This window comes from Kwoniella botswanensis, chromosome 1 (assembly GCF_036426115.1).
Source record: "Kwoniella botswanensis chromosome 1, complete sequence".
Taxonomy (NCBI): Eukaryota; Fungi; Basidiomycota; class Tremellomycetes; order Tremellales; family Cryptococcaceae; genus Kwoniella; species Kwoniella botswanensis.
Genome location: NC_088599.1, coordinates 10706748 through 10729924, shown reverse-complemented (window position 1 = coordinate 10729924; position 23177 = coordinate 10706748). Strand labels below are relative to the sequence as shown.

The following is a 23177-nucleotide window of genomic DNA, read 5'->3' as shown; positions in this document are numbered from 1 at the left end:
TATGCCTACACGCTGCCCTGATATCAGTGTTTCCGTGTGGATTCTTCCAGCTGTGAGACACCGGTCCTCAGCCGCGAGGATCGGCCTGAGTATCCAAAAAGAGTGACGTTCGTACTTGAAAGAATGCATTGACTATGCCTCCGCTAACTCGACTATATTGTGAGCTGAGCAATGCAATCAGATGATCAAAAGCAACAAGCAGAAAGCATTGCAGGTACGCCAGCATCATCTATCCACCTACGCCTTGCTTTGGGCTCCGGTGGACGTTGAGCCACACAAGAGGTGCCTATGTGGGTAATGAAAGATGTTTCGCCAGTACGCCAATCGAATGTCCCTTGACATGCCTCTTATTCCTGAAATTAAAAGGCAGCCAGTAGAGCCTTTGATGGATTTTGGGGCCTGGCCACTCACTCGTTGTATTGATTATATAATAGCAACCGTGGCATTTACAATAACCGGTTCCAGTACTTTTACCTGTGGCTCTCCAATTGGAGTTCCGTCGATTGACAATGGTGCAATCACCCGACTTGATGGTAGCAGTACCTTCTTCACCCACTTTGACGTCTACCCCCCTTTCGGCACACAGCTTGTTGATCCATTCGACCTTCTGTTGAGCTTCGAGGAGGCTGGCACCTCTCAATATGCCGTAGAGGGTGTTGCAAGCATCTTGGAGGCATTCACATTCGGGTTCAGGAATTTCGGACATTATGACAATACAGTGTCGTTACAGAAGATCAACAAACAGTCAAGGCTGGGAATCCTGTTTGGTCAGTAGGTAGATTGATAGATTCCAAAGGTCGATTGTCAGGGCAGAGTATTTTAGAGCCCTCATTGCTCACTTCCTCGAGAAAATAAGAATTTTGATGGCATGACACAATCCTATGTTGACTTTTTGGGATCAACGGATGGTTGCGTTTTTCACGTATGGAATTCCAGGTTCAGATAAAGGAGGGACATCCTTCCTTCTACCTATAATCTTGGCAGCGGTATGAGCGGATATGCCCCTTTGCAAAGATCATAGGCCTTATGGAGTCATCACCTTGTATGTATGAGGGGCCTCTCCTTGCGTGACGTACAGAACAGAATACTGATCAAAGGGTATATGGCCTCCTTTCGGCATAACACGTCAATGCTGCGTCAGCGGATATCTTCCAACGCTCGTCATGATAGTCTACGTCGAGACCAATTGCAAGACTGTTGTATAATCGGCCCGTTTAGCCGGTGTAGAGAACACTCCCGTCTCATCAAGATTCATCTCTGTACTTCTCAGACTGGTGATCTACTTACTCTCTAAGCACTGCGACCCCAGCCTTCTCCGCCCCTACAAAACCATCCACAATAACCTTCGCCAAAACTCCGGCATCACTCTTGTGCATGTCGTGTGTTGCACCTTTAACCCATCCGAATTTGACATAAGGATATTCCTTCTCTAGTCTCTCAGAATTTTCAGGTGGATAGACGGTTTTCACAGACGGGTCTGCACCAAGGATTATAATTTCAGTAGAACTGGACGCAGATTGGGAAGGAAGGAGGTTAGAGTGACTGAATTCGCCCTTGACCATGGCCTATAAACACGAAGTTAGCTCCAGCAAGGCTCACAAACATCATGACATGCGTAAATCAGATAGGACTACAATCACAAAAGACGTTAATGACCAAGGAAAAGAATACTCACATCGCTCAATTGTACGATAACTTCCGGATCTATCAGACTCAAACTCAATCGCCTCAAAACAGCCTCGGCTCTGATCCACGCTGGGTTGGCTTTGAGTATACTCTCTTCCGAGGGTATATCCTTGGTGAAATTGACCATCCCGTCTAAGGCCTCTTTGGTGAATGGTGGGTAATCCAATATTGGTTCAGCTAATACTAGTCTTTTGGGTTTTTGATTTTCCGGGAGCGACGAGTACAGAGAGGATGCGAATGAAGAGCCGAAGGATACCCCGCCAATGACCTCGTACGGGACATCTTGATTCCTGAGATGATCGGCAAGGTGCTGAGTGATTGATTGGACATTGTAAGGTCGGCTGTGAGGTGCCCAGCCATGACCTAGAAGATCCGGTGCATCGACTCGCTATCCTTTTGTTAGTCCAGATGCTAGCCTGGGAATTGGATGTAACTTACATAGCCTGCAAGCTGTCAGCCTCGTTTCGGAGATAGAATATCAGTAGCTTACCTTGAGCGACCAAAATCTCAGCTACCTTGAACCATACTGCTCCGGTTCCCATCAATCCATGTAACAACAGAGCTCTTTTGGGGGATGATGGGTTGCCCCAAGATTGAATGCTGAAGTCAAGATTTGGCATGCTTCCTGATGGTTCTTGCTGTGGGTAGTCGACTAGGGGAGATCAGGGATCGGAAGGATGGTATGGAAACTCGACATGGCCTGCGATAACAACAACGAAGAGTGCGTGATAAATACTCGAGTATCGGCCCGCAGCCGGAATAACATTAACCCGACATAACGACAAGTCATGCATAGCTTGGTGGCGCAGATTCCTTATGTCCTGGTACTAGAGTGGCAGCATGAGAGTACTGTAGTAGTGGATTGGGTATAGCATGTTTTACTAGTTGTGCATATTCCTGGTCATGTCGTCTGATCTCCTGCACATGCTCTGACTAGGCATTCTTTCCGCGATGAACACTTTATTCGGATCCTGGGCAACGACTCTCCGAGGTCAAAGGCAGAGTGAGTACGAAAAAGCCAAAAACAAATGATGCGTTAGAATATCCTTTAGATACAGTTGGCCACGAAGAGTCATCCCGACCCCAGAGCGCTCTCTTAACCCGGGAGGGTACTGATACTGGTTCGGGACAAGAAACGTATATAATGACCATGAATTCTGGCGACATACAGTTCATGCAATGAGGATGCCTAAATATGTCGACTCCGTGCCTCTGCCTACAGGGAGTGATGTAACAGACTCTGATGTGAATCTATACTCTACATGGGGACCATCGTGATGATGGTGTATAGCGACCAGATCCACCATGGATTGACAGGTTGTGTGATGGTACCTTATCATCGTTTCACGTGGGGATAACACCGTATGTCAGTCAACACGCACACACATATCCATACACATTGCATGCACAGCTCCCCTTCCAGAACGAATTGCAATCAAACTTCATTCTCTTTCGAGCCTCTATCCCTTCTTGCTATCCGAGTAAAGGTTCGAGCGTCATTCGACTCTCATGACCATGTCTCTACCAGCTCCAGCTCCTTCCCTTATCCCACTGGCACCGATATCCAATCCATGTCCACTTGTTTCGAATACGACGCCGAACAATCAAGCTGATCCGTCACCCTCCTCGAAATCCTCAAGTCGGTCGATCACCCCTCCCATACCTGGAGCTTTTACTCGTGAGCCTGTACCTGTGCCTGTATCGAGCACACAGGTCAGTCCACAGAGACCATCAAGCCAGCGATCCTCCAGATCAAGTCGTACTTCTCATACACCGTCTCCGCCTCTCATCAGCTCACAGCCCACGCCTATACTACCCATGGGTGAGCGTTCCACGACCTCATGATCTATGAGAGATAATCAGAGAACAATGCTGATGCTGAGACTCTAACCAGATCCGAAGCAGCCAATCTCGTCACAAGATCTTTTCGGTACAAAGACTAAGGAGAAAAAGCAAGGATGGTGTAGATTAAAATGGGAAAGGTGTAAAGATAGATGCTCAGAGTGCTGTTCCAATGTGAGTCCGCTCTTATGTTCTCAAATTCTCACCCGGTCAGATATGCTGACAGTACGCACGCAGTGTCAATGCGAGGTTTCTTTCGGGGTCGGGATGGATTTCTAGGTGATTTTCGCATCGCGATAGAAATAAACTTTACCAGTACAGTTTCTCGGATGGAGAGTGACATCATCAGGGCAAAATGGTAGCAGTAACTAGACTTTCTTTCACCAATCCTTTGGTATATTCCCGTGCATGATATTGGTGGGATCAGAACTGCCCTATTGAGAACGATTTCTTAAGTCATTCTTCCTCCCTCAAATGAGCTTTGTGAACTAGATCGCACTCATGTGACCCTATGTGCAATGTACCATAATAAATCATTCCTTTGGTTCTGTCTGTCTCATCTTTCGATTCTACCACTTGGAAGCCTTGATGGGACATCTTACTGAGTTAGTGGGAAATTTGACATCAGCTTCAAGACCGACATACTTTCATCGAAGAAAGCGTTGCCACTTACTCCACTGATGTCATTGAACGACAAGGCCCGCAAGAGCAAAACCCAATTGATGAGAAGGTTAACCCAACTTCCGGATGGTCTACCATTCTACCGACATATCTGCCTCTGAGCCCGCATCCCTCTTCTGGGTCTAGGTAGAGTGTCCCAGAAACCTCACCTTCCTCGGACAACGTGGCGGCCATCGACTGTAGTGCAGCTTCGGTATCACCTCCCCAAAGTGCGGCTAGTCGCGTTTTCATGGCTTGATGGTTTGGCTTGGTGGGATCGAAGCTAGCGGGTTTAGGCAAATCAGCCACTCGATCTGCGCCTACGTGCCACCGACCAGGAGAGTGCTCAGAGAGATTAGTATGGAAGGTTTGGTCATCGTCCCATGTGGACGAAGGAAGACAGTCGATTGACATGGTCTATCGAGACAGCTACCGCCGTAGATCAGGACCATATGGAAGTGGAGAGGTGCTAAAAGCTGTACCGTATATCTAGAAAACAGAGTGATGAAACAACGACACCACAAGTGGTGAGTCGGGCGAATTGTGCGCTTACTCATGTACATCTTTGGTGTATCCTAATTTATATCTTTAAAACCATATCGCTCCTGATGCGACCGAACACACCTCTTACATGCTCTCCTTTGAGAAAGACATATACTCTCCTTCTTAGCATGTGAGTCATCTGGAGATCGCACATTCTGTAAAGCCACGGACGACTCCGGCGAAGCATGAAAGGAAAATGGCGCCTCAACCAGAATTCGGTGGTTCGCTCGTTGAAAAGAAGTGGGATTTGTTACAATAGCTTAGGCGGCCACAAATCAAAATCCAGTCATATCGCACTATCATGGCTTTGGATGCCACTCGTGGCAGTCCTTCTGAGGTGCAGACCTTGTGCTTGTAATGTACATTTCCGGTCAAGGCTTGTCTACATACAAAAGAAGGGAGTCGCATCATACATCTCACATCGAGTTTTTCCCTATGCCACGCACTACAGGCTTAAAACAGGAAAATAAATAACCAAAACGATACGCTGAAGAAAGTCACCCGTGAGCAAATCGGACATGGTCCTCTGCAGATTATCGTTCAAGTAACGATGTCATTATCACATCCTGTTCCCTGTTGGGTTCTTGACCCAGTCACACCGCTCGATTCACCATCATGGGTGAAAACCCACCCTGACCTTTGGCTAAATCGTTGAAGCAGGTTAGCCCCGAATGCCGCAACTTCATTTTTTGGAAAGAGGGTTAACCACAGTATCGTTTCAACTTACTGTGGTGGGAGTGAGGAACAACAATTGTCGCGACAAGAGATTGCCACCTGCACAGTAGGTTGGTCGGCTTCACCACCGACTGAGTATCCCTCAAACTTGAATGGACTGCCGGACCCGCCACTGAACGATTGCCAATGAATACTGATATCGCCAAGGGTATCACCATCGTCTGAGAGCACGTCAAGTCTCTGCGTGCCTCTGGTCAGTTCCATGTTCGTATTCTCGGCTGGGGTAGACATGGAGTATTGATAGAAAGGTTACGTGAAGACTAGCTTTGAAGTCAATTGGGGGAAGGGAAGAATCAAGAAGGTGATACGAGTGAGCACTTTCACTTATAGATAGAATCTTGAGAATGTAGTGAGTGATCTATTTATACCTCGTCGAAATCGGCATTGCCTGAAAGGTCACCGAATGACCCTTTGACTACAACCAACGATGTGGTCATGTCCTTCTTTCTCTTTTGTTCTGTGAAGTATTATCTGTTACTCGAGACACTGTCGCTTGCTGGAATAGAAAGGAGTGATAAACATGTCGTCAATGAATCTTTGCGTCATCTTCCGATACACGTTCATCCGTAATAATCACTCTTTTGAGATTGATGTCAAACATGTTTAGCTTCCTCAGCCACGTCAACATCCTTTCAACCTTTCTTTCATAAGCTATGTTCCTTGGGCATTTTAGGACGCATACACCTTATCAGATACTGTTAGAAAACGCTGAATGTATAACAGGCATCAGATCGCTTCCTGGTGATTTTGTCACGAAAGCTAAGCGCTTATTGGCATATATATTCTTGTTATATACCCTACAGATGATGCATATTAGGGAACAAAGGGACGATCATTCGATATGATCTCGCAACGTAAGAACGACGACAAGTCAAAGACTTAGCAATCTGTTATAGAGGGTCGATAAGAACATCCTTCCGCTTGAGAATATCGTGCCAGGCTATGATAGCCTTTCAGATCGGTAGTATATGTCCAACAAGTCTTGGATCTAGGTATGGTACAGTACGACATTCGATAGTCAACATCAGCTATGCGCTTTTAGGTACCTAGAAAATACCCGTAGACGAATACACTGCATTTGCGGAAAAGAGAGAAAACTTACTTGTCATCTGCGAACTTTGAGCAACACTCCTCAGGACAGTAAAAGATACTAGTAAGACCAATTCCAGTATCTGTCCTGTCCTGATGATCTACCAATGCTAAACAGGGGATACCATCGACCGTGACATTGCATACGATCCCTCCTTTGTCAGTCGTATCGACAGATTCTACGAATGTGATCTTATCCGATAATTGTTGGTTCCGTTCAAAGTCGAACTCGAATCTGGATCTCTTGACTCTTGCTTCTTCTGCTTTGACATCACTGGCGGTACTTGTGACTTCGTTCGTAGCGATATATCGGGATTGATCAGACATGTCAGGCGATGGGTTTTCTGTAGGAATTCGGATCTGAGTGATGCACGGAAAACACTGATTAGGATTTGTGTAAACTAGGTTGGAATGGAATGAAAGAAGAAACGCATACCGACGTTGTCTGATGCTTTATTTGTACTCTCATTATCTCGAGTGGCTATGTCATTAGCCCTCATGTGCAGCAATGATTTTCCTTTGACATCCTTTGACCGAAGTTATTGTAGTCTCGAACACGACTTGAGAAGAGTTCATAAAGGTTAACTGCATCTGAAGCGAGTTCCAGATCACTCGAACGTGCTCCATCAGAAAGAAGTGTTTCTACTTTCCTTGTGATATCCCACGGCGTCATTACGACAGAGACCAAAGTGATACAACAGAAAGTCGAGAAGGTGCCATGTACTGTCGCGATCAGGTCATATCATATCATACCGATTTCATACTAAATTATATGCTACATCATGATTTTCACATCTCCGTCCTCTCTTCAATAAAATCGAAGGTACCTCTGACAGATAATGATTTATCCGATCCATTGACCATTGTTCTGTAAGAGGTATTACAATGTCAGAATGAAGCTTCGAGCTATGATGGATAGGAGAAAGCACTTACAAGGTGCATCATTTGACCAGTCATAGCATTGGATTCGGGAGAAGCGAGGAACACTAGAGGGTATCAAGATCGTTTAGCTGACCGTTCTTTCCTTGAGCATCAGAGAGATGTATAGCTTACCATACGCAGGTCCCATCTCCGCGGGTTGAGAAGCCCTACCATGGAGGGGTAAGGTACCAAGTTGCCATTCTTCCATTTGTTCAGCTGGTCTAGAAGCAGGTTGAAGTGGTGTATAAACCGGACCTGCGGACCAAAGTAGCTCAGGTCAGTCTGAAGGATCTGATATTTCTTCTGGGAGTCTGACTTACCGGGACAGACGGCATTGACTCTGATTCCCTTAGGAGCCAATTGCATAGCCAAGGATCTGGTGAAAGTGACTATAGCACCTTTGGTAGATGAGTAGTCCATCATGGAGGGAGATCCCTTGAAGGCGGTGACCGAGGATGAATTGATGATTGATGCGCCTCGTTTGAGGTGAGGGAGAGCGAATCTGAGGTGATCAGGGCATGTAAGTATGTGATATGTGAAAACTTGTTAAGAGTATCATTGGATTTACTTGGTAAGAGCAAACATTCCTAGAATATTGGATCGGAATGTACTCTCGACGTTCTCGAGCTCGATATCGGCCAAATCCTTCACCATGATCTGTTTACTAGCGTTGTTAACCAATATATCAAGTTTACCATATTCCTTGATGTGTTCCTCGACGATCTTCTTAGCGTTGGCTTCATCCATCAAATCAAGTGCGAGTGTAAGACATTTTTGGCCGTCTTGCTCAATCGCCTTCTTGGTTCGTTGTGCGCTGCGACACAAAGCGAAATATGTCGGGTTAGATATGTCGAGCAACAAGAGAAGGTTTTGGGTTCTGTACTCACTCTTCCTCCTCTTGTGGTAAGTATACAATAGTAACGTCCGCACCCTCCCTGGCGAATTGTTGAGCAGCCGCTCGTCCTATACCTGAATCTCCTCCGGTGATAATTGCCTTCTTCCCCTTGAGTTTTCCGTTCCCTCGGTACTGCATACAAAACATTATCGTTAAACATGATCACGATGCAGGCCTAGAAAGTTTCAATTGATATACTGGTTAAACTTACCTCTTGCAAGTATGGTTCACCATCATCATTCCACCATTCCAACTTGGTGAATTCTGCTAAAGGGTCCATAGCGGTATCTTTACCAGGTAAGTTTTGCTCTTGTTTTTTGATTTCTGTCATTTCCTAATCTCACCATGCACAGTTTATAATATCGTCAGCCCCAAAGACATACTGATCAATAAGACTTGAGATAGGAGGACTGAAGGGTTCACTCACCTTGTAGGCTGTTATGACCTTTGGCTTTTCATCTTCTTGACCCATTTTGATCGATGTTGTTCTCAAATTTCGTTTGATAGTTGTAGGTAATATTGGTTTTCTGACTAAGATAGGTGTACTCTTCAGTATACTCTGTTTGAGTAATGGATGAAAAGATGAAAGAGGGAGTGATAGAGGGATTGACATTGTATGCGGTAGTTTAGTAGTAGTTCGATTCTGCTGGAATTGCTGGCGAGCGAGGGTGAGTGAGTGACGTTTGAAATATCCTGCTCAAAGGAATGTTTTACAGTTGAAATCGAGTGACGTCAAGGTGGAGTAACCACACTAACACTGTAAACAATTCTCCGATATCATACACACTTTAAGGACAGGCCCAGATCCAGATTCCAGAGATACGGTTACATCACATCCATCTCTGTCTACTCTGTCATCCATCGTCACACTTAAAAGTCCAGTACATGGTACTGCCATTCCTAATCATAACCGAGCATACTGTAACAGGTAGAGTATATATACATCGTCATCTATCATAGCATGTCGTGCTCTCTCGCACTGAAACCCAGAATGTAAATTGAGGTTATGATTACAGGACATCCATATATATGTCATTTCCCAACGCAGTCTACGTCGATACTCGCAAAATCAATCAACACATCCTTTCTGATATATCTTCCCAAATCACCTCGACGTCCTCCCACCGAATGCATACCCTATATCACCCCTTCGCCTAAACTCGTTCATATCAGGGGACAGATTCTGGACATTCGCATGCGCATGAGCCACAACACCTTCCACTCTTTGGTTCCTCTTTCGAGTTTCTGATATCTGTCTTTCAAGGTCCCTAAAAACAAAAACAGTACAACATGATTAACGAACCGAACATTCACCTCTCTGATAATTCATTGTTATTCACTCACCTAACTTGAGCTTCCAACTGCATCGCCCTCTCTTTCCCACCCTGTTTCTCCGTTTTGATTTTTTCCCCTGCAACCCTCAACCTATTCTCGTACTCTTTCACTCTTGCTTCCCATTTATTCTCCGCTTGTCCTGCTTTCTGCTGTGCTTCTGCCAATCTAGCTTCAATGATGGCTAATTGATTGGCCAAATTCATTGCTCGTCTTTCGGCGGATTCTGCTCGGGATTGAAGTGATTTGATTTCGGATGATGAGGAGGTGGTCATTCCCGTCCGCTGGGATGAGAGTTGAGAGGTGAGTTCGTGGTTGCGTGCCTATACAGATCACATCACTTGTACTTAGCATATATTGCAGGTAAAGGTGATGCCAAAAACGACGTGAAAAGGTATGAAGATCAACGACTCACCCTGGCAGCCTCCAGTTCACCTTCTTTGACTGCATATTTACTCTTCCACTGCATCTTGGCCAATTCCAACTTCTTGACTGCAGCTTCAAAGTTATCCAATGATCGCCATTTCTGCTCGAGCTGTTTCTTCAGTGCGCTGTATGAGAGGTATAGCGTCAGCTCATTCCATGGGAGGAACATGAAAGGATAGACAAGTGTGCAAGCAAAGTGAGAGTTTGGTGGACCTACCTTACACGTTGATCAACAGACGACTCAGTTTCTTTGATCTTTTTCTCGAAATCCGTTCTGATTTGAATCATAGATTTCAACCTTTGTACTAAAGTATCTCGGAAGACGGTAAAGTTGGAAGGTGTAAGGGCATCCTGATACGAGTATAAAAATCAGTGCCATATCATACCCTGTGTGACGATATGGATACTCACATCCTTGCCTAAGAACCTGTTTACATCCCTGTAAACTCTCAAAAGCAATTCACTTCTCTCCTGACGCTGCGATTCAGATTGTTTTTGCAATGCGAATCTCTCATGTTGCGTTTCAGTCAGGAGAGGTTCGAGCTCTTCGATCCTTTCTCGTAGATGTATCGCTTCTTTCTCATGCTGCTTAGCGATCTATATATGAAGTGCACATCAATCAGTTCCTCCTAAAGCAAAAGAGGGTAGATGCAAAATAAGTTATGCTGCTGGTATTCACCTTATTAGTCTGATCCAGCTTATCAGACATATGTAATCTACCCTGTCTCTCCGATGCCAATCTATTCTCAAGATCGCGTTGTTTGTCGAGCTACAATTCAGGTTACAGACATCAGTATGGAATGTTTCCCGCTCCTAAGAGCCGAAAGATAGGGGACTAACCATTCTAGCCAAATTCAAATCCCTATCTCTCAATCCCGCATCCCTTTCTTCCAGCTCCCTCTTCAAAATTTCCAAATCCTCTTCAGCTCTATTCAAATCCCTCTTGAATCGCTCCAACTCCAATTCCAGACCGAACCTATCGGATGTATGCTCATCACCCAATTTCTTCCTTTCGTCTTCCAATGATCTGAGGGCGTTCTCGACATTGGATAGATCTCGTTCGCGTTGAGCTAATCGGTCTCTCGTAGAATTGAGCTCGGCAGTGAGACGGGATAATGACTATACCATCAACAGGATGAATGTATCAGTATAATGGTCATGATTATAGCCTTTTATTGTGATCATTTTGGTTAGAAGGGAGAACAGTCCAATACCTCACCTGATCTTTCTCTTGTAACCGCCTCTTCCATCCTCCTTCCTCACTCTTTCGTTCCCTTTCTATCCTATCCAACTCCTCAATCCTCATCTCCTCGACCTTCTCAACCTGAGACAAAGCTCCATCTCTTTCCTGCTGCAACTTCCTTCGAGCTTCTTTCAAGGCACTGACCAGATTCTCATAATGCGATTTAGCATTTTCGAAAGCTTCATCGGCCGATTTCAGATCGGCGTTCAAATCTGATTCTTTGATTCGGTAATCTTCCAGCGCTTCTTCGAGTTCGTATACTCTTTGGCCAAGCTATATTGGCGATGAGGAAACTAGATCAGTCCTGGCCCGCAAAAGAGGTAATCTTTCACTCACCTCTTCAACCTCCCTATTCGCAGCTAACAGCTCCCCGTCTTTCTCCCTATTATCATTCTCGATATTCCTCAGCGTCTCCTCCAGTCGGTCGTGGGTTTCAGCCTGTATAGCCTGAAGATCTTCAATCTTATTCAATGCAGCAGATAATTCTTCTTCTCGATCGCGTAAAGCCTCATGTACCTCTTTCGTATCTTGTTCACGAGAGTCCAGGGCCTATCGAACAACATCGAAGCATCGAGATTAGCTACAATCTCTACATCCACAGCAGAACACTATCTCGGCGTGAAAGTCTCACTCACATCCTTCAATTCATCCACTTGAGCTCTAGCTTCTAATACCTCATCTCTCCATTCCTCTTCGACCTGCTGTAATTCCTTCTCATGATCTCTCAGATGCTTATCAAGTTCGTTGTTAAGCTCTTCAATTTCTCGATCACGAGACTCCACATCGAGTTGAGCGGCTGCTAGTTGGTCTTGCAGTTCGTTCAGTTTCTGATAAACCATCATTTAGTTATCTTCACCATTAGTGACTAGACGAGATCAGAGAGTCTTGAACAGAAGCAAGAAATTCCCTCACCTCTTCCAACAGTTCAGCATCGGCTTCTGATAATGCACCTTTCTTAGCCAACGATAAATCAGCTTGTAGAGATGCGTTCTCCTATATTGCAATCCGATCAGCTAACTCACTCCTTGACATAGATTAGGGGAAAACACGAAAGTACCTGCTCTAACTCCTGTACCTTATTAGCCAATCTACTCTCTTTACTCCTACTCAACCCTTCCGCATTAGACTCTCTCAATCTCTCCAACTCTTCTTTGAGATTATCAACTTCATCAATCGCCCTATCAGCTACCTCCTGAACTCTTTGATACTGTTCGTTGGCATCTTCCAACTGTATTTTCACGTGTTCCAACTCATCTTCTAATTCTTCGGATCTCTTCCTCCATATCTTCTCAGATTCTTCTGTATCTTCCAACCTCTCTCTTAACCCTTCATCTCCGTTTGCTTGCGACTTTAATGCTTCTTCAGCTAATTTCCGTCTTTCTTTCTCTTCTTTCCACATTCTCTCCAATTCTCTCAACTCTGATCCACTCCCTCCGGCCGAGTGCGAGGCAGCGGCCAGATCCCGATCTTGCTGCAAAACCAATTTCTTCAATTTCTTCAATTCTTTAGATAGATTTAATATCTCCAGTTTCAACTTGACATTTTCTTTTAGGGCTGCCTCGATATGCTCCGGAGCCATGTTGGAAAGTCGTTCTTTAAGGAAATGATTCTCGAGTTGAAGGTTGAATACTTCTTTTTTGGATTCCTCGAGTTGCTACACACAGTACCATCGATAGGACTGACATTAGCTTTTCTCGTCCATGCTCAGGACGACACAATGATAACATGGCTGCAACTCACCTTCTCTTGATCACGTAAAGTCATCGGACCGTTATTCGACATATCACCCGCCGCTACACTATGTCTCCCACCTCTCCTACTCACTCCCCCATGATATGGAGCCTTCTTCTGAGCATATGATGATTTCTGAGGTGATGCTGCGAGACTCAACGAAGAGAGGAGAGCCTCATCATCTGTATTATCGCCATCTCCATATCTCGCTCTCAATGGTCCATCTACATCCAGATCTGATCCAGAAGCTGATGATTGCGACGATACGCTTGTTTGACGTTTTAGGACTCTCGGACGCCGTGGGGCGTTGGACTGAGGTAAGCCAGAGTGAGAAGAGGATTTACGGACTGTCGGCGGAGGTGAGAGTGAGTGAAGGGCGGACGAAGGGATCCGTTTGGGTGAGGAAGGTGGGGAAGGTGATTGATCATGTCGTTGAGCTATGAAAGATCCACAAGGTTAGATCCGGAGCATTGAGAAAATACCTGATATTGATGTAAGACCATGACGTACCTCTGCTAGGTCGGCCAAGTGCACTACTGCCAGCATTGCCTGCTCTCGCCGCTCTTTCGGCCTGTTCCCTCTCCTCATCCTCTGATCTGAAACTTGATCCCAACGATCCCAGCGATATATCAGGTAAAGTCTGACCGTGAGCTAAGACCGTTGCATCTCCGCCTGAAGGTGCCGGGGAGGCCATGAGTGCGGCCAACGAGGATGCAGGGGCCATATTGAGTGGCTATGGTGATCTAATGATGGCTTCCTATAAAGGTATTAATAGGTGCTGCTTATATCGTGCTTGACATTCTTGTTAGGGTGGGTCGATTATACGATTGCGGCTGCTCTTGCGGGGGTTGTTTATTGATGATGAGGTTCTGAATGTCGATTGTCGTAGGTCGGTTGCCAAACACTTGCGCTATGATAGAGGTGCTTTACTACGAATTGATATGACAGTAGTAGTAGGAGCAAAGATCGACCTGAAGGGATGTTCGCTAGTTGAATGAACACCCTATGTATGATATTGTTGTTGTTGTTGATGACATTTTGCTTTTGTGTGTTTACACTTTACGCGTGGTCGAGAATGAAATCATGCTACTCGTAAATTACCCAGATAGGAAATAATCCATCATTGATTTTTGGTTCCTCGAAGATAGAATCCGAAATATTGACGACTGCCGGATGGATAGAGAAGATCACCTGTACTGACTGTACTTTGACACTCGTAACCACCAGACAAGGTCACTCAACTCTTTAGCCTGTAGAGCTATAGTCATGTCACTACCATCGCCAAGCATGCCCTCTTCCTCTTCTTCTACAAGCCCGAAAGCAACCACAACGCCACATGCACTCTTTCTCCCCTTCGATCCCAACTCTCCTCTACTGGTAGCCAAGGGAGTATTAACGACAGGTGAGCTAATCAACCCTCACAGCACTGAGATCATATGTCAACCTAGCTCATAATCCTTACTCAAACCATCTCTGGTTATCTAGGTACAGTCGGAGCTATCACTGGAGCGTCTATTGGTGTAATTCAATCCAAAAACCCCTTCGCACTCTCTATCAATATGACCATTAACCTATCTATAGCAGGTCTAACATTCTTTAGTATGTTCTCACTCCTACTTAATGTATCTTATCGAACTGAAGAACTATACTGACATTTTATGCTGGGGGATTTAGGTATCAGAGAATATCTTGTATCTCCTTTACTACTATCCATCGAACTCACCCCTTCTCATTCCAGACGACTAAGCCTACTACAACACGGGGAAGGAGGGTTATCAGAAGTTCAACGTGGTAAACTACCTAGTCTATCTGAAGTGAGGTGGGACAGAGTATCAGATAGTGCTATTGCAGGTGGCCTGACTGGTGGTGTACTAAGTGCTGCTTTCCGTAAGTTAACTCAACTCAACGCCAAACTTGCATTATTGATATGGTTATTGTTACATAGGTGGAAGGGCGACATTCGTCAAAGCGGGTATAACATCTTCCCTAATCGCTTCGATACTTCAATTATCAATCAATCAAGCTAGAGTGATACGTTTGAAAACTTTAGCTAAACGGCAGTCTACCTCCACAATAACATCACCACCTTCCCCCCAAAAGACTTTGGAAGGTTCTTTCAATGATCAGAACCAGTCTCAATCTCAAATAACACAATCATTCGAACAACCTCTTAAAAACCCCATACCAAATACAGATATCAAGCTAGAATCGCAGAAGCATGAGAGCAACGTTACGTTCCCGGAGAGGATGATGAATAGCTTGACCAAGTTTTTGCCAGTTCGCAAATTGACGAACGAAGAGTATGTCCAGACATTGGAGAAGAAAAGGATGGAAGTGGATAAGATGTTGAGGGAGATTGATGAGGAAGAGAAGAGGATGTATGATTGGGCGCAGAGTCAGAACGGGACCCGATCGTGAGGTAAAAAAATTAGTGCTCATTGTTCAAGTATAATCTTGATGCCATATAACATGATACTCTTAACGATGCATGATCTACTAGATTGAACATGTACAACTGACATTCACAACTTTATTGTCTCTCTGCTACGGAACATGCACCATCGCCACTATATTCCCCCATTCTCCCTCTCAATCGACACTTTTTATGTATTTTTTTTTATGTTTCTAGCTACCCATACAATCTACAACCAACTATGAATTCTCATACAACCGGATCCTTGATCATATGATCTAGAATCTTGAGATATCGGCCTCAGTGGGGAACCCAGAATCCTGAGAGCCCAAAGCTCTTCTACCTCTTGATCGACTTCTTGCCCCGGCTGATAATCCTTGTTTGGCAGCTATGAAATCGTCAAATCTAGCTTGGTCTGCAAAGTGCAACGTCATGTCAGCTCGAATCTCCAGCTTCCCCGTTGTATAGTTGCACAACATGTGTTGGATCACTCACAATTAGGGTGCCATCTGGATAAAGCGGGTCTATTTTGAAGGATATCATCCAAGTTCCATTGGATTCTAGCTTTGTCAAGGGCCTATCATTGTACAAAGTAGATATGATCAGCTGATGGATATATCCTGATCATGGCGTAACTCACATTATTCGTCTCGTTATCTGGACAAATCACATAGAAATCACCTTCCTCAAAAACTTTATCGACCATATAATCGACAGTCTGTTCGGGCGTCCATGCGCCAGAGGGTTTGGGTGCACCGGTTTTGGCTCCTGTTAATCCTGTGTGAACCCATCCAGGACTAAACGTACGACCGCAAATAGGATTTATTAGCATTTTTATTGAACAAGTGCTTGGTTTCGGAAAGAACGACATACACGAAGAGATGGGCTGAACATCTACTATCAGGTACGTTTCGAAGTTCGTGTGCGACTGTTGATTCAATCGAATTGATCAGCTACTATTCAAGCTTCAGTAACGTGTGGTAACTGACTCACGCTGCTCTGTAAATGTCTTGACACCAGCTTTGGAGACGTTGTAACCTGCATTACCGCTATACACAACAACCGAAAATCAGCCTTGAACATCACAGATTAACGATTGGAACATAGACATTTCGGATAATTCCTCTTGGTCATGTTCCATACATTATATATATCTTGTTCACGGGTCAACTCACGGTGGACATGTGATTCCCTGTTTACTGCCCGTGACAATGACAGCACTGGCATTCTCCTGTCTAGCCATGATGGGCGCAAAAGCCTGACAGACATTCAACACTCCGAAGAAATTCGTATGTAACACTTGATGCCAATTCGATTGCAGTTCAGATAAAGGTGTTGAGAGGGAGAATGCTGGAGTGGGTTTGGATATTCCCGCATTGGCCATGAGGATGTGGATCTGAAGTCAAAAAACATACAATATGTCAGCGAAGACCAGACCAAGGAGCCACAGAGTAAGGTAGTACCCCGTATAGGTAAACATTATTGAAGTGCAGACGGATAGATATATGTTTTGAGCCATTTATGTACTCACCTCACCAAATTCTTCCAATACCTTATCTCTCAATTCCACTACGTCCTCGACCTTACTAACGTCCGTCTTTGTTGCAAACACCTCTCCTACCCCATCAACAGCTTTTACTTTACCGATAGCAGATTGTAAAGATGATTCATCAATATCGGCGAGGTACAAGGACATTCCATATTTAGCGTATTTCAAAGCTGCCGCTAGACCAATACCGGATCTGTCACATCATCGCAACATCACAATACGATTAGCTATTGCTAAACTTTTGGCAACCAACATATAGATGCACGTATCCCTCCTGTGGACTGTGATCAACCAGGTGGATGGGGATGTAACACAACCAGATCTGATTGTATGCCAAGTAATATGTAACGGACACGACCACCACTCACCCAGCTCCTGTGATCACTGCGACGGCTTTAGGATGTAATATCTCTGAATTGGCCATTTCGAATGTTTGTTAGACTTGTTGGCGTATACCTGATACATGGGTCGTGTGATGTGCTTCGTAGACACTGTAGATGGACAGATGAGAGGATCATCTGTTGCGTTGCATTCCATTCGATCCACCATGGAGATTGGCCAAATGGCGCTATTGCCGGTCCGATACATAGATACAGGTTCTGACGTCATCCAGCTTACAAAAAATACCACCACCGCGCAATTCAAGCGACGGGTAAGAGGCACATGCAGGTGAGAAGAGCACAATTTGGCAAAAGCCATAGCTTCAGATCGTTACATGTTCGAACCAAGTATGATATACAGAACAGCTGAGTAGAGTCACCAGCATCGAGATCACCTCAACCAGTAACCCTCCCATTCACCATCCCTGACCGCTCTGGACGTAGCATCCTTCAATCTTCCATCATCCCATTCAATCCAAACTCGTACCACGTCCAATCCTAGCTTCTTCACTTTCGCATCAGACAACTTTGTCCATGGACCAGGTATCGATCCCTTCGAGGGATGTTGGAGGTGGAAGAATGGTGCCAATTTCGATGATATCGATGTAAATTTCTGGTGTTCAACAAAAAACCAAGATAATCAGTTTTTCTGCCCTTTTGTCGATGATCAAGTTGAGATACTTACGTCAGCACTGAGTATACTATACTTATCATCCAAAGCTTCTTTCCCCCTTAGTCCCAGCCTCAACAAAAACTCCAATATCTGCTGAGTAGCACCTTCATCCTTGGTACCCAATTCCCAAAGTACTTTAGGTAAACTCTCGAACCATGTTTGAAATTTACCTCTCAATTCTGTGTTGCTAAATGGTATGTAAAATGGATACCTCGGATGCCGTTGTTCATGTATTTCTGTTAAAGTGACTACGAACCCATCTCCAACAGTGCGTATGGAGGAGGTCGAGCTTGTTCTCAAAAGGTGAGAAAGGAAGGCATCGCCAACTGTCGAGGGTATATCCTCCTCGTCGATGGACCTAGAGGGGGGCTGGATGAGAAGAGAAAATATAATTGGGAGTATGGCAGTGTAAGCTGCAGGGGTGAGTTGGGGAGATAAGATATCTTTCTTTGGAGCCTATCGTACAATCAAGAATGAACAATCTTCGATTGGCTAGCTAGAGTGACCAATGGTCAATATAACCACTCACGAGTACTTCAACAACCCATGAGGCGACTTCTTCCAATGCCCATTCATCTGCACTTTCCTTGCCTTTCCCTTTTACGTTCTGTTTCCTCCTCATCTCTTCCCATGTATTTTCAATGACCCTTACACGCTCTTTCCAACCTATTTCCTTCGTGTTCCTGGTATCTTTAGGCCAGATCAGCTCGACCGGTCTGGGAGCAAGTAATACTGCCAAATTCGAGTATACTAAAGACAGCTCGAATCCCGCTGTCAGTCCACTCGGCGTGGGGACGTTTAATCGATTAGAGGAGAAAGGGAACCATGCTGCCATCCGTTTTAGGAAATCCGATATATTACCTCTAACTTCTTTCAGTTCTGTCGAAATGGTGGTAGACGATCGAGTGAGGATGGCACGGGCGAGTAATTCAGTCAGGGATGCGGTAGTGGTGCAAAGTGCCAGAGGGATATCTTCGGTAGATGGAGTCGATGATGTGGATGACGGTGAAAATGCAGTGGGAGCGTTCTCGAGGAATGTAGAGAGAAGTAAGGGATGTAAGGAAATGTATAATTGCTGAGAAAGAAACATGTCAAATGAGTACTCCGTATGTCTTGGCAATAAGGACATGAGATACAGTATTACCGACTCACTGATAGAACAGACAGAACTCCATCCTCATCCTCGTTCCCCTGAGCGGTCAGCCTCCCAACTTCCCATGAAACTTCTACTTCTTTCTGCAAATCCCATCCTGAACCTACGACCCAACCCTCTTGAGCCAAGTCTTCAAACGTAGGTTCATTCTTCACCTTTATTTCAACACCCTTGCCTTTGTCCTTCTTTTCTACCCAGCCTTCTAACCACTCTTGGTTACTCTGCTCTTCGCCCTGACCTAGACCTTTCTTGACAAACTCCATCATCGCTCTTAGGGTGACAAGCTTCGCTCCGCCAGTCAACCTCCCAATCTGACTATTCACTCCTAGACCAACAGCCAATCTCAGACCTTCGAGTATATTCGACGATTCCCTCGGCCAATTGCCCACTACGTGTGAGGGCACGTGGGTGAGGAGGAGATGGACGAGTTTACAGGCGTCTAATCGGATTTCAGGGAAAATGTGCGAGAGTGATGAGGATGTCTGAAGGATTAATAGAGGAAGATGAGGTGAGAGTGTGGACTAGAAAGGTAGATGTTTTTAGTATTTGTCATCTAGTGAACATAGGGACAAGGAGTGGGTATAACGTACGACTGGAAATTGAGGGAGGTACCATGCTAGAAGACCTATCAAAGCCTTTCGTACCGTTGCGTCCTAGTGTTATATTATCATCAGCTTCCACTCTAGGAAGGACTTTCATACCGCTCTGGCCAATGATCTAATTCTGACATAGAATGTAGAACTCACATCATCAGAAACTAGTCCTCCTAAAGCTCTAAGAACTTTCCCAATGTCCCTTCCCACATCAATCGACAAGATTTCCTTGACTCCTCCCAAAGATTCCCTCCTGACACCAGCATTAGGATGTCTGAATCGAATAAACAGATCTTCCAACGTAAGACCATTGGCGGTGGTAGGTTCGCTTGGACCTAGTCCATCGGAATTAAGGATAGCTCGGGAGATAGCTTGTTGTCCAGGTAAAGCAATGGCTAAGGTACAATGCATAAAACCATCATCAGTCATCAATCATCAATCATCCACAGGCCTCTTGAGCTCCACAAAGACAGAGAGAATATCGCTCACATCTAGCCTTGAACGAAGTGTCGGTAGCATTACTAGCTTGTTTCTTCCCTTTACCAAGCTTCAATTTCGCTTTCTATCAAGAGCAAATCAAGAATATCAGCTGTTTTACCGGGGTTACGGCGACGGCCCAGAAGAATCAGCTCACAGTGAAATCAGCTTGTTTTTCCTTCTTCTTCCTTGTGGCTTTTGGCATTTTGATCGATTAAGATACTATGCAAGTGACTTGATAGAGTATGTATCAAGCTGTAAATTGACAACTTTCTGTTGACATTTTCAGGTGGAGGATTTTTAAGATCTACCCTGTGAATTCGATGTCACGTGATTCAACCTGGGTCCACCATAGGAGACAGAGTTGAGATTTGAGATTTGAGGGTGTGGACAAACGGGGACAGAGTCTGGGAACAGAAGGTGCAGGAGACAGAGGATTGGGAAGGAGAGAACAGAGTGATGAGTGCGGAGACAGGACTATCTGAGGGAAGGGAAAACCACTGCTGACCGTCGTCGTCACGTGGATTTTTGGCAGCGAACATGTAATCTCGCGATTTTCTGAGAAGCTGTCGCAGGATATCTTCCCTCCTTTCATGATTATCGAGTCGAACATCACGACAGACAAGCAGATCGACTCATATTGAATGGATGAAGGAGATAGATGGCGATCTAAAGACGTCCAGGGGTTGTTTTGCCACTTGATCCTCTTTACTGCTTCACAACTAATTCATCTTTCGCTCATATACTGGGTTATCATCTGAAATAAATACTCTGAACCATGTCATCGTCTGCTATCACATCGACTTCTGAGCTAGTACCTTCCTACCTCAGCAGCTCGAGACGAGTTTCTGCTTTGCCATCGGATTGCTCTACCTTTTCAACCTTTTCGTCGCTTAGCGATCCTTCTAACCCATCTAAGGATTCTCTTGGATCTTCCCAAGCCGGTGAATACCAGGGCGACAGACTGCTTCGAGATACGTCCACAGGCTCACCGGCCAAGGACGCACGTTTTCGAAACCAAAGGCAACGGCTTCAAAAGTGGTACTCTGATTCTTCGAAATCACCAACCATTGGGAACAATGGTATTATAAGTAAACCTAATACCTCTAGACGAAACTCGAGAAGAGATACTACAAATTACCGCCGATCTGCTCGATCCAAATTCTCAAGGTCGAGAATGGGCCCTAAATCCAAAGCAAGAGAGTTCCGCTCTCTCCTTCGAGAGTTCACAGCCAAAACTACCCTCGCCTCACCGAGCCTATCAGCCAAAGACCATTTCCTATCTTCAATCAATACTAGCAAATACGACCAAAAATTTATCGATAACCTATGGGATGCCGCATCAGATTGGGCCGAAGATTTACATATCAGAGTAAAGAAATTCAGGATCAACAAAGGCGAATGGATTTCGACTGTTGGGATGAACTTGGATGCATTCAAAGCTTCCATTGCCACTCAATTACTCAGATCGGACGATGCAAAGTCTAAGACTCGGCAGAGAACGGTCGAGAGACGAGTGGAAGAGAGCGATGGTGTGGTAAGATTCAGAGATACAGGTAATGCTTGGAACTTGGACCGAAGGTTTAAGAGGGATGACGCTTCTCAGTTGCTTTGAAAGCGTGTGATCACCTCATGGATTTTTCCATGACATATACATGAACTGTATACGCACGATACAACTAGTAGTGCTAAGCCATGATGCGTGCGTCGTACGACTGCCATAGTGACATGTCACCCTGCAATACACATGTCACTTCATCTCTTCCACACGTTCTCTTGCATGAAGGAGACAATCTACATGAGTGCTATTTTGGTGATTTGCCACTTTCCAACATGACGAGTTGTCAATGTGTTCTCGAGCTGCAATCGCTACCTGGTTACTGGACAGCTCGTGGTCGTCCAGATCTCGAGCATGGTCCAATCATCTCGCAACCTGTTCAAAATCAGGGTATGGGTGAGCCATTTCCCGATCGTTGTATAGTACAGAGGGAGTTGCCACGATGCTTTCATTCTAGTCGTTCCGCCAATACTTTCATCGGATGATCCAGACGTTGGGAGATTCTTAGTTTGGAGATGCAAAGGACAATCTCAAAGTGCATTTCGAGTAAGTGACGTACAGTACTCGTCCTGCGAAATCCTCTCCACAATTGTAGTCGATCTGATATGAATGCCTGGTAAAGTATTTGATGACATGCTGACATCCTCGGTTGATCAGCTCAATTGCATCAGACCTTCATTGTGGTGGCGTCCAGTCTGTTGTTGATCCTGAACGACGCCCCCTTAACGATGGAAAAAGCGTATGAAGTATAATGCAGTATGAAGAAAGAAACTTAGCACCATAAACAGACGAGTGTGACAAAAGGGTGTAAAGTATGCCGATGAGTTTATGGAGGAATTCTACTTCTAATGCCTGTATGTACGCTACGTGAGGTTTGTCAAGATAGTTCACGAAGAATGGACATTTTGTGACGGACTTGTCCTTTCAGAATCCTTGAAAACTCGATAGCACAGAACTAACATGTTCTTACTGAGATGATGGTCATATGGGAGTCCTATATCATTGGAGGTGAAAGGTAGCAGACACGGTCTCCTCAGTACGGGAGACCCTTGTCTCGATCCTATACATCATACTGAGGGGATCCGCACAAGTAGGAGGAGAGATTTGTGGCAATACTGGATTCGGAAGGTGGCAGTAGCGCAATTCAAAGGATCCAAGATAACTCGAGGCCCCTTCAGCTTCCGCTCCACTGGAAAGCGCCGGGTATGTTCACTCGGGTATGGTTGAAGTATGACGACATTCTCGAAGTGAAATGGAAGACCGACGATGTTCATATTC

The 23177-nt window shown here is 45.0% G+C and overlaps 8 protein-coding genes across 8 annotated transcripts; 3 read left to right on the top strand and 5 right to left on the bottom strand.

The window, feature by feature from the left end:
- Positions 1 to 1283: 1283 nt before the first annotated feature.
- Positions 1284 to 2306, bottom strand: L199_004045 (uncharacterized protein; the record flags this gene model as incomplete). Its single annotated transcript, XM_064889773.1, has 3 exons — positions 1284 to 1565; positions 1676 to 2049; positions 2177 to 2306. 3 exons carry the CDS (start codon positions 2304 to 2306, stop codon positions 1284 to 1286), a joined length of 786 nt encoding a protein of 261 aa, XP_064745845.1.
- Positions 2307 to 3201: 895 nt separating this feature from the next.
- Positions 3202 to 3807, top strand: L199_004044 (uncharacterized protein; the record flags this gene model as incomplete). Its single annotated transcript, XM_064889772.1, has 3 exons — positions 3202 to 3508; positions 3581 to 3702; positions 3766 to 3807. 3 exons carry the CDS (start codon positions 3202 to 3204, stop codon positions 3805 to 3807), a joined length of 471 nt encoding a protein of 156 aa, XP_064745844.1.
- Positions 3808 to 7399: 3592 nt separating this feature from the next.
- L199_004043 (uncharacterized protein) lies at positions 7400 to 8843 on the bottom strand (the record flags this gene model as incomplete). The annotated part of the gene is made up of 8 exons (XM_064889771.1): positions 7400 to 7423; positions 7489 to 7541; positions 7609 to 7731; positions 7797 to 7978; positions 8045 to 8290; positions 8364 to 8503; positions 8583 to 8705; positions 8799 to 8843. 8 exons carry the CDS (start codon positions 8841 to 8843, stop codon positions 7400 to 7402), a joined length of 936 nt encoding a protein of 311 aa, XP_064745843.1.
- A 633-nt stretch (positions 8844 to 9476) lies between these two features.
- Positions 9477 to 13827, bottom strand: L199_004042 (uncharacterized protein; the record flags this gene model as incomplete). The annotated part of the gene is made up of 14 exons (XM_064889770.1): positions 9477 to 9639; positions 9716 to 10026; positions 10119 to 10254; positions 10347 to 10480; positions 10541 to 10726; positions 10809 to 10898; positions 10970 to 11248; positions 11349 to 11645; positions 11709 to 11921; positions 12008 to 12199; positions 12285 to 12365; positions 12430 to 13026; positions 13113 to 13540; positions 13614 to 13827. 14 exons carry the CDS (start codon positions 13825 to 13827, stop codon positions 9477 to 9479), a joined length of 3321 nt encoding a protein of 1106 aa, XP_064745842.1.
- A 563-nt stretch (positions 13828 to 14390) lies between these two features.
- Positions 14391 to 15521, top strand: L199_004041 (uncharacterized protein; the record flags this gene model as incomplete). Its single annotated transcript, XM_064889769.1, has 4 exons — positions 14391 to 14505; positions 14589 to 14702; positions 14778 to 14990; positions 15049 to 15521. The coding sequence occupies 4 exons, from the start codon at positions 14391 to 14393 to the stop codon at positions 15519 to 15521; spliced, it is 915 nt and encodes a 304-aa protein (XP_064745841.1).
- A 273-nt stretch (positions 15522 to 15794) lies between these two features.
- Positions 15795 to 17489, bottom strand: L199_004040 (uncharacterized protein; the record flags this gene model as incomplete). Its single annotated transcript, XM_064889768.1, has 8 exons — positions 15795 to 15931; positions 16012 to 16093; positions 16157 to 16313; positions 16390 to 16444; positions 16510 to 16565; positions 16692 to 16912; positions 17048 to 17258; positions 17434 to 17489. The coding sequence occupies 8 exons, from the start codon at positions 17487 to 17489 to the stop codon at positions 15795 to 15797; spliced, it is 975 nt and encodes a 324-aa protein (XP_064745840.1).
- A 347-nt stretch (positions 17490 to 17836) lies between these two features.
- L199_004039 (uncharacterized protein) lies at positions 17837 to 20546 on the bottom strand (the record flags this gene model as incomplete). The annotated part of the gene is made up of 8 exons (XM_064889767.1): positions 17837 to 18058; positions 18131 to 18574; positions 18648 to 19193; positions 19271 to 19792; positions 19862 to 19924; positions 20018 to 20259; positions 20354 to 20426; positions 20499 to 20546. 8 exons carry the CDS (start codon positions 20544 to 20546, stop codon positions 17837 to 17839), a joined length of 2160 nt encoding a protein of 719 aa, XP_064745839.1.
- A 573-nt stretch (positions 20547 to 21119) lies between these two features.
- On the top strand, positions 21120 to 21956 carry L199_004038 (uncharacterized protein; the record flags this gene model as incomplete). Its single annotated transcript, XM_064889766.1, has 1 exon — positions 21120 to 21956. One exon carries the CDS (start codon positions 21120 to 21122, stop codon positions 21954 to 21956), a length of 837 nt encoding a protein of 278 aa, XP_064745838.1.
- Between the last annotated feature and the right edge of the window lie 1221 nt (positions 21957 to 23177).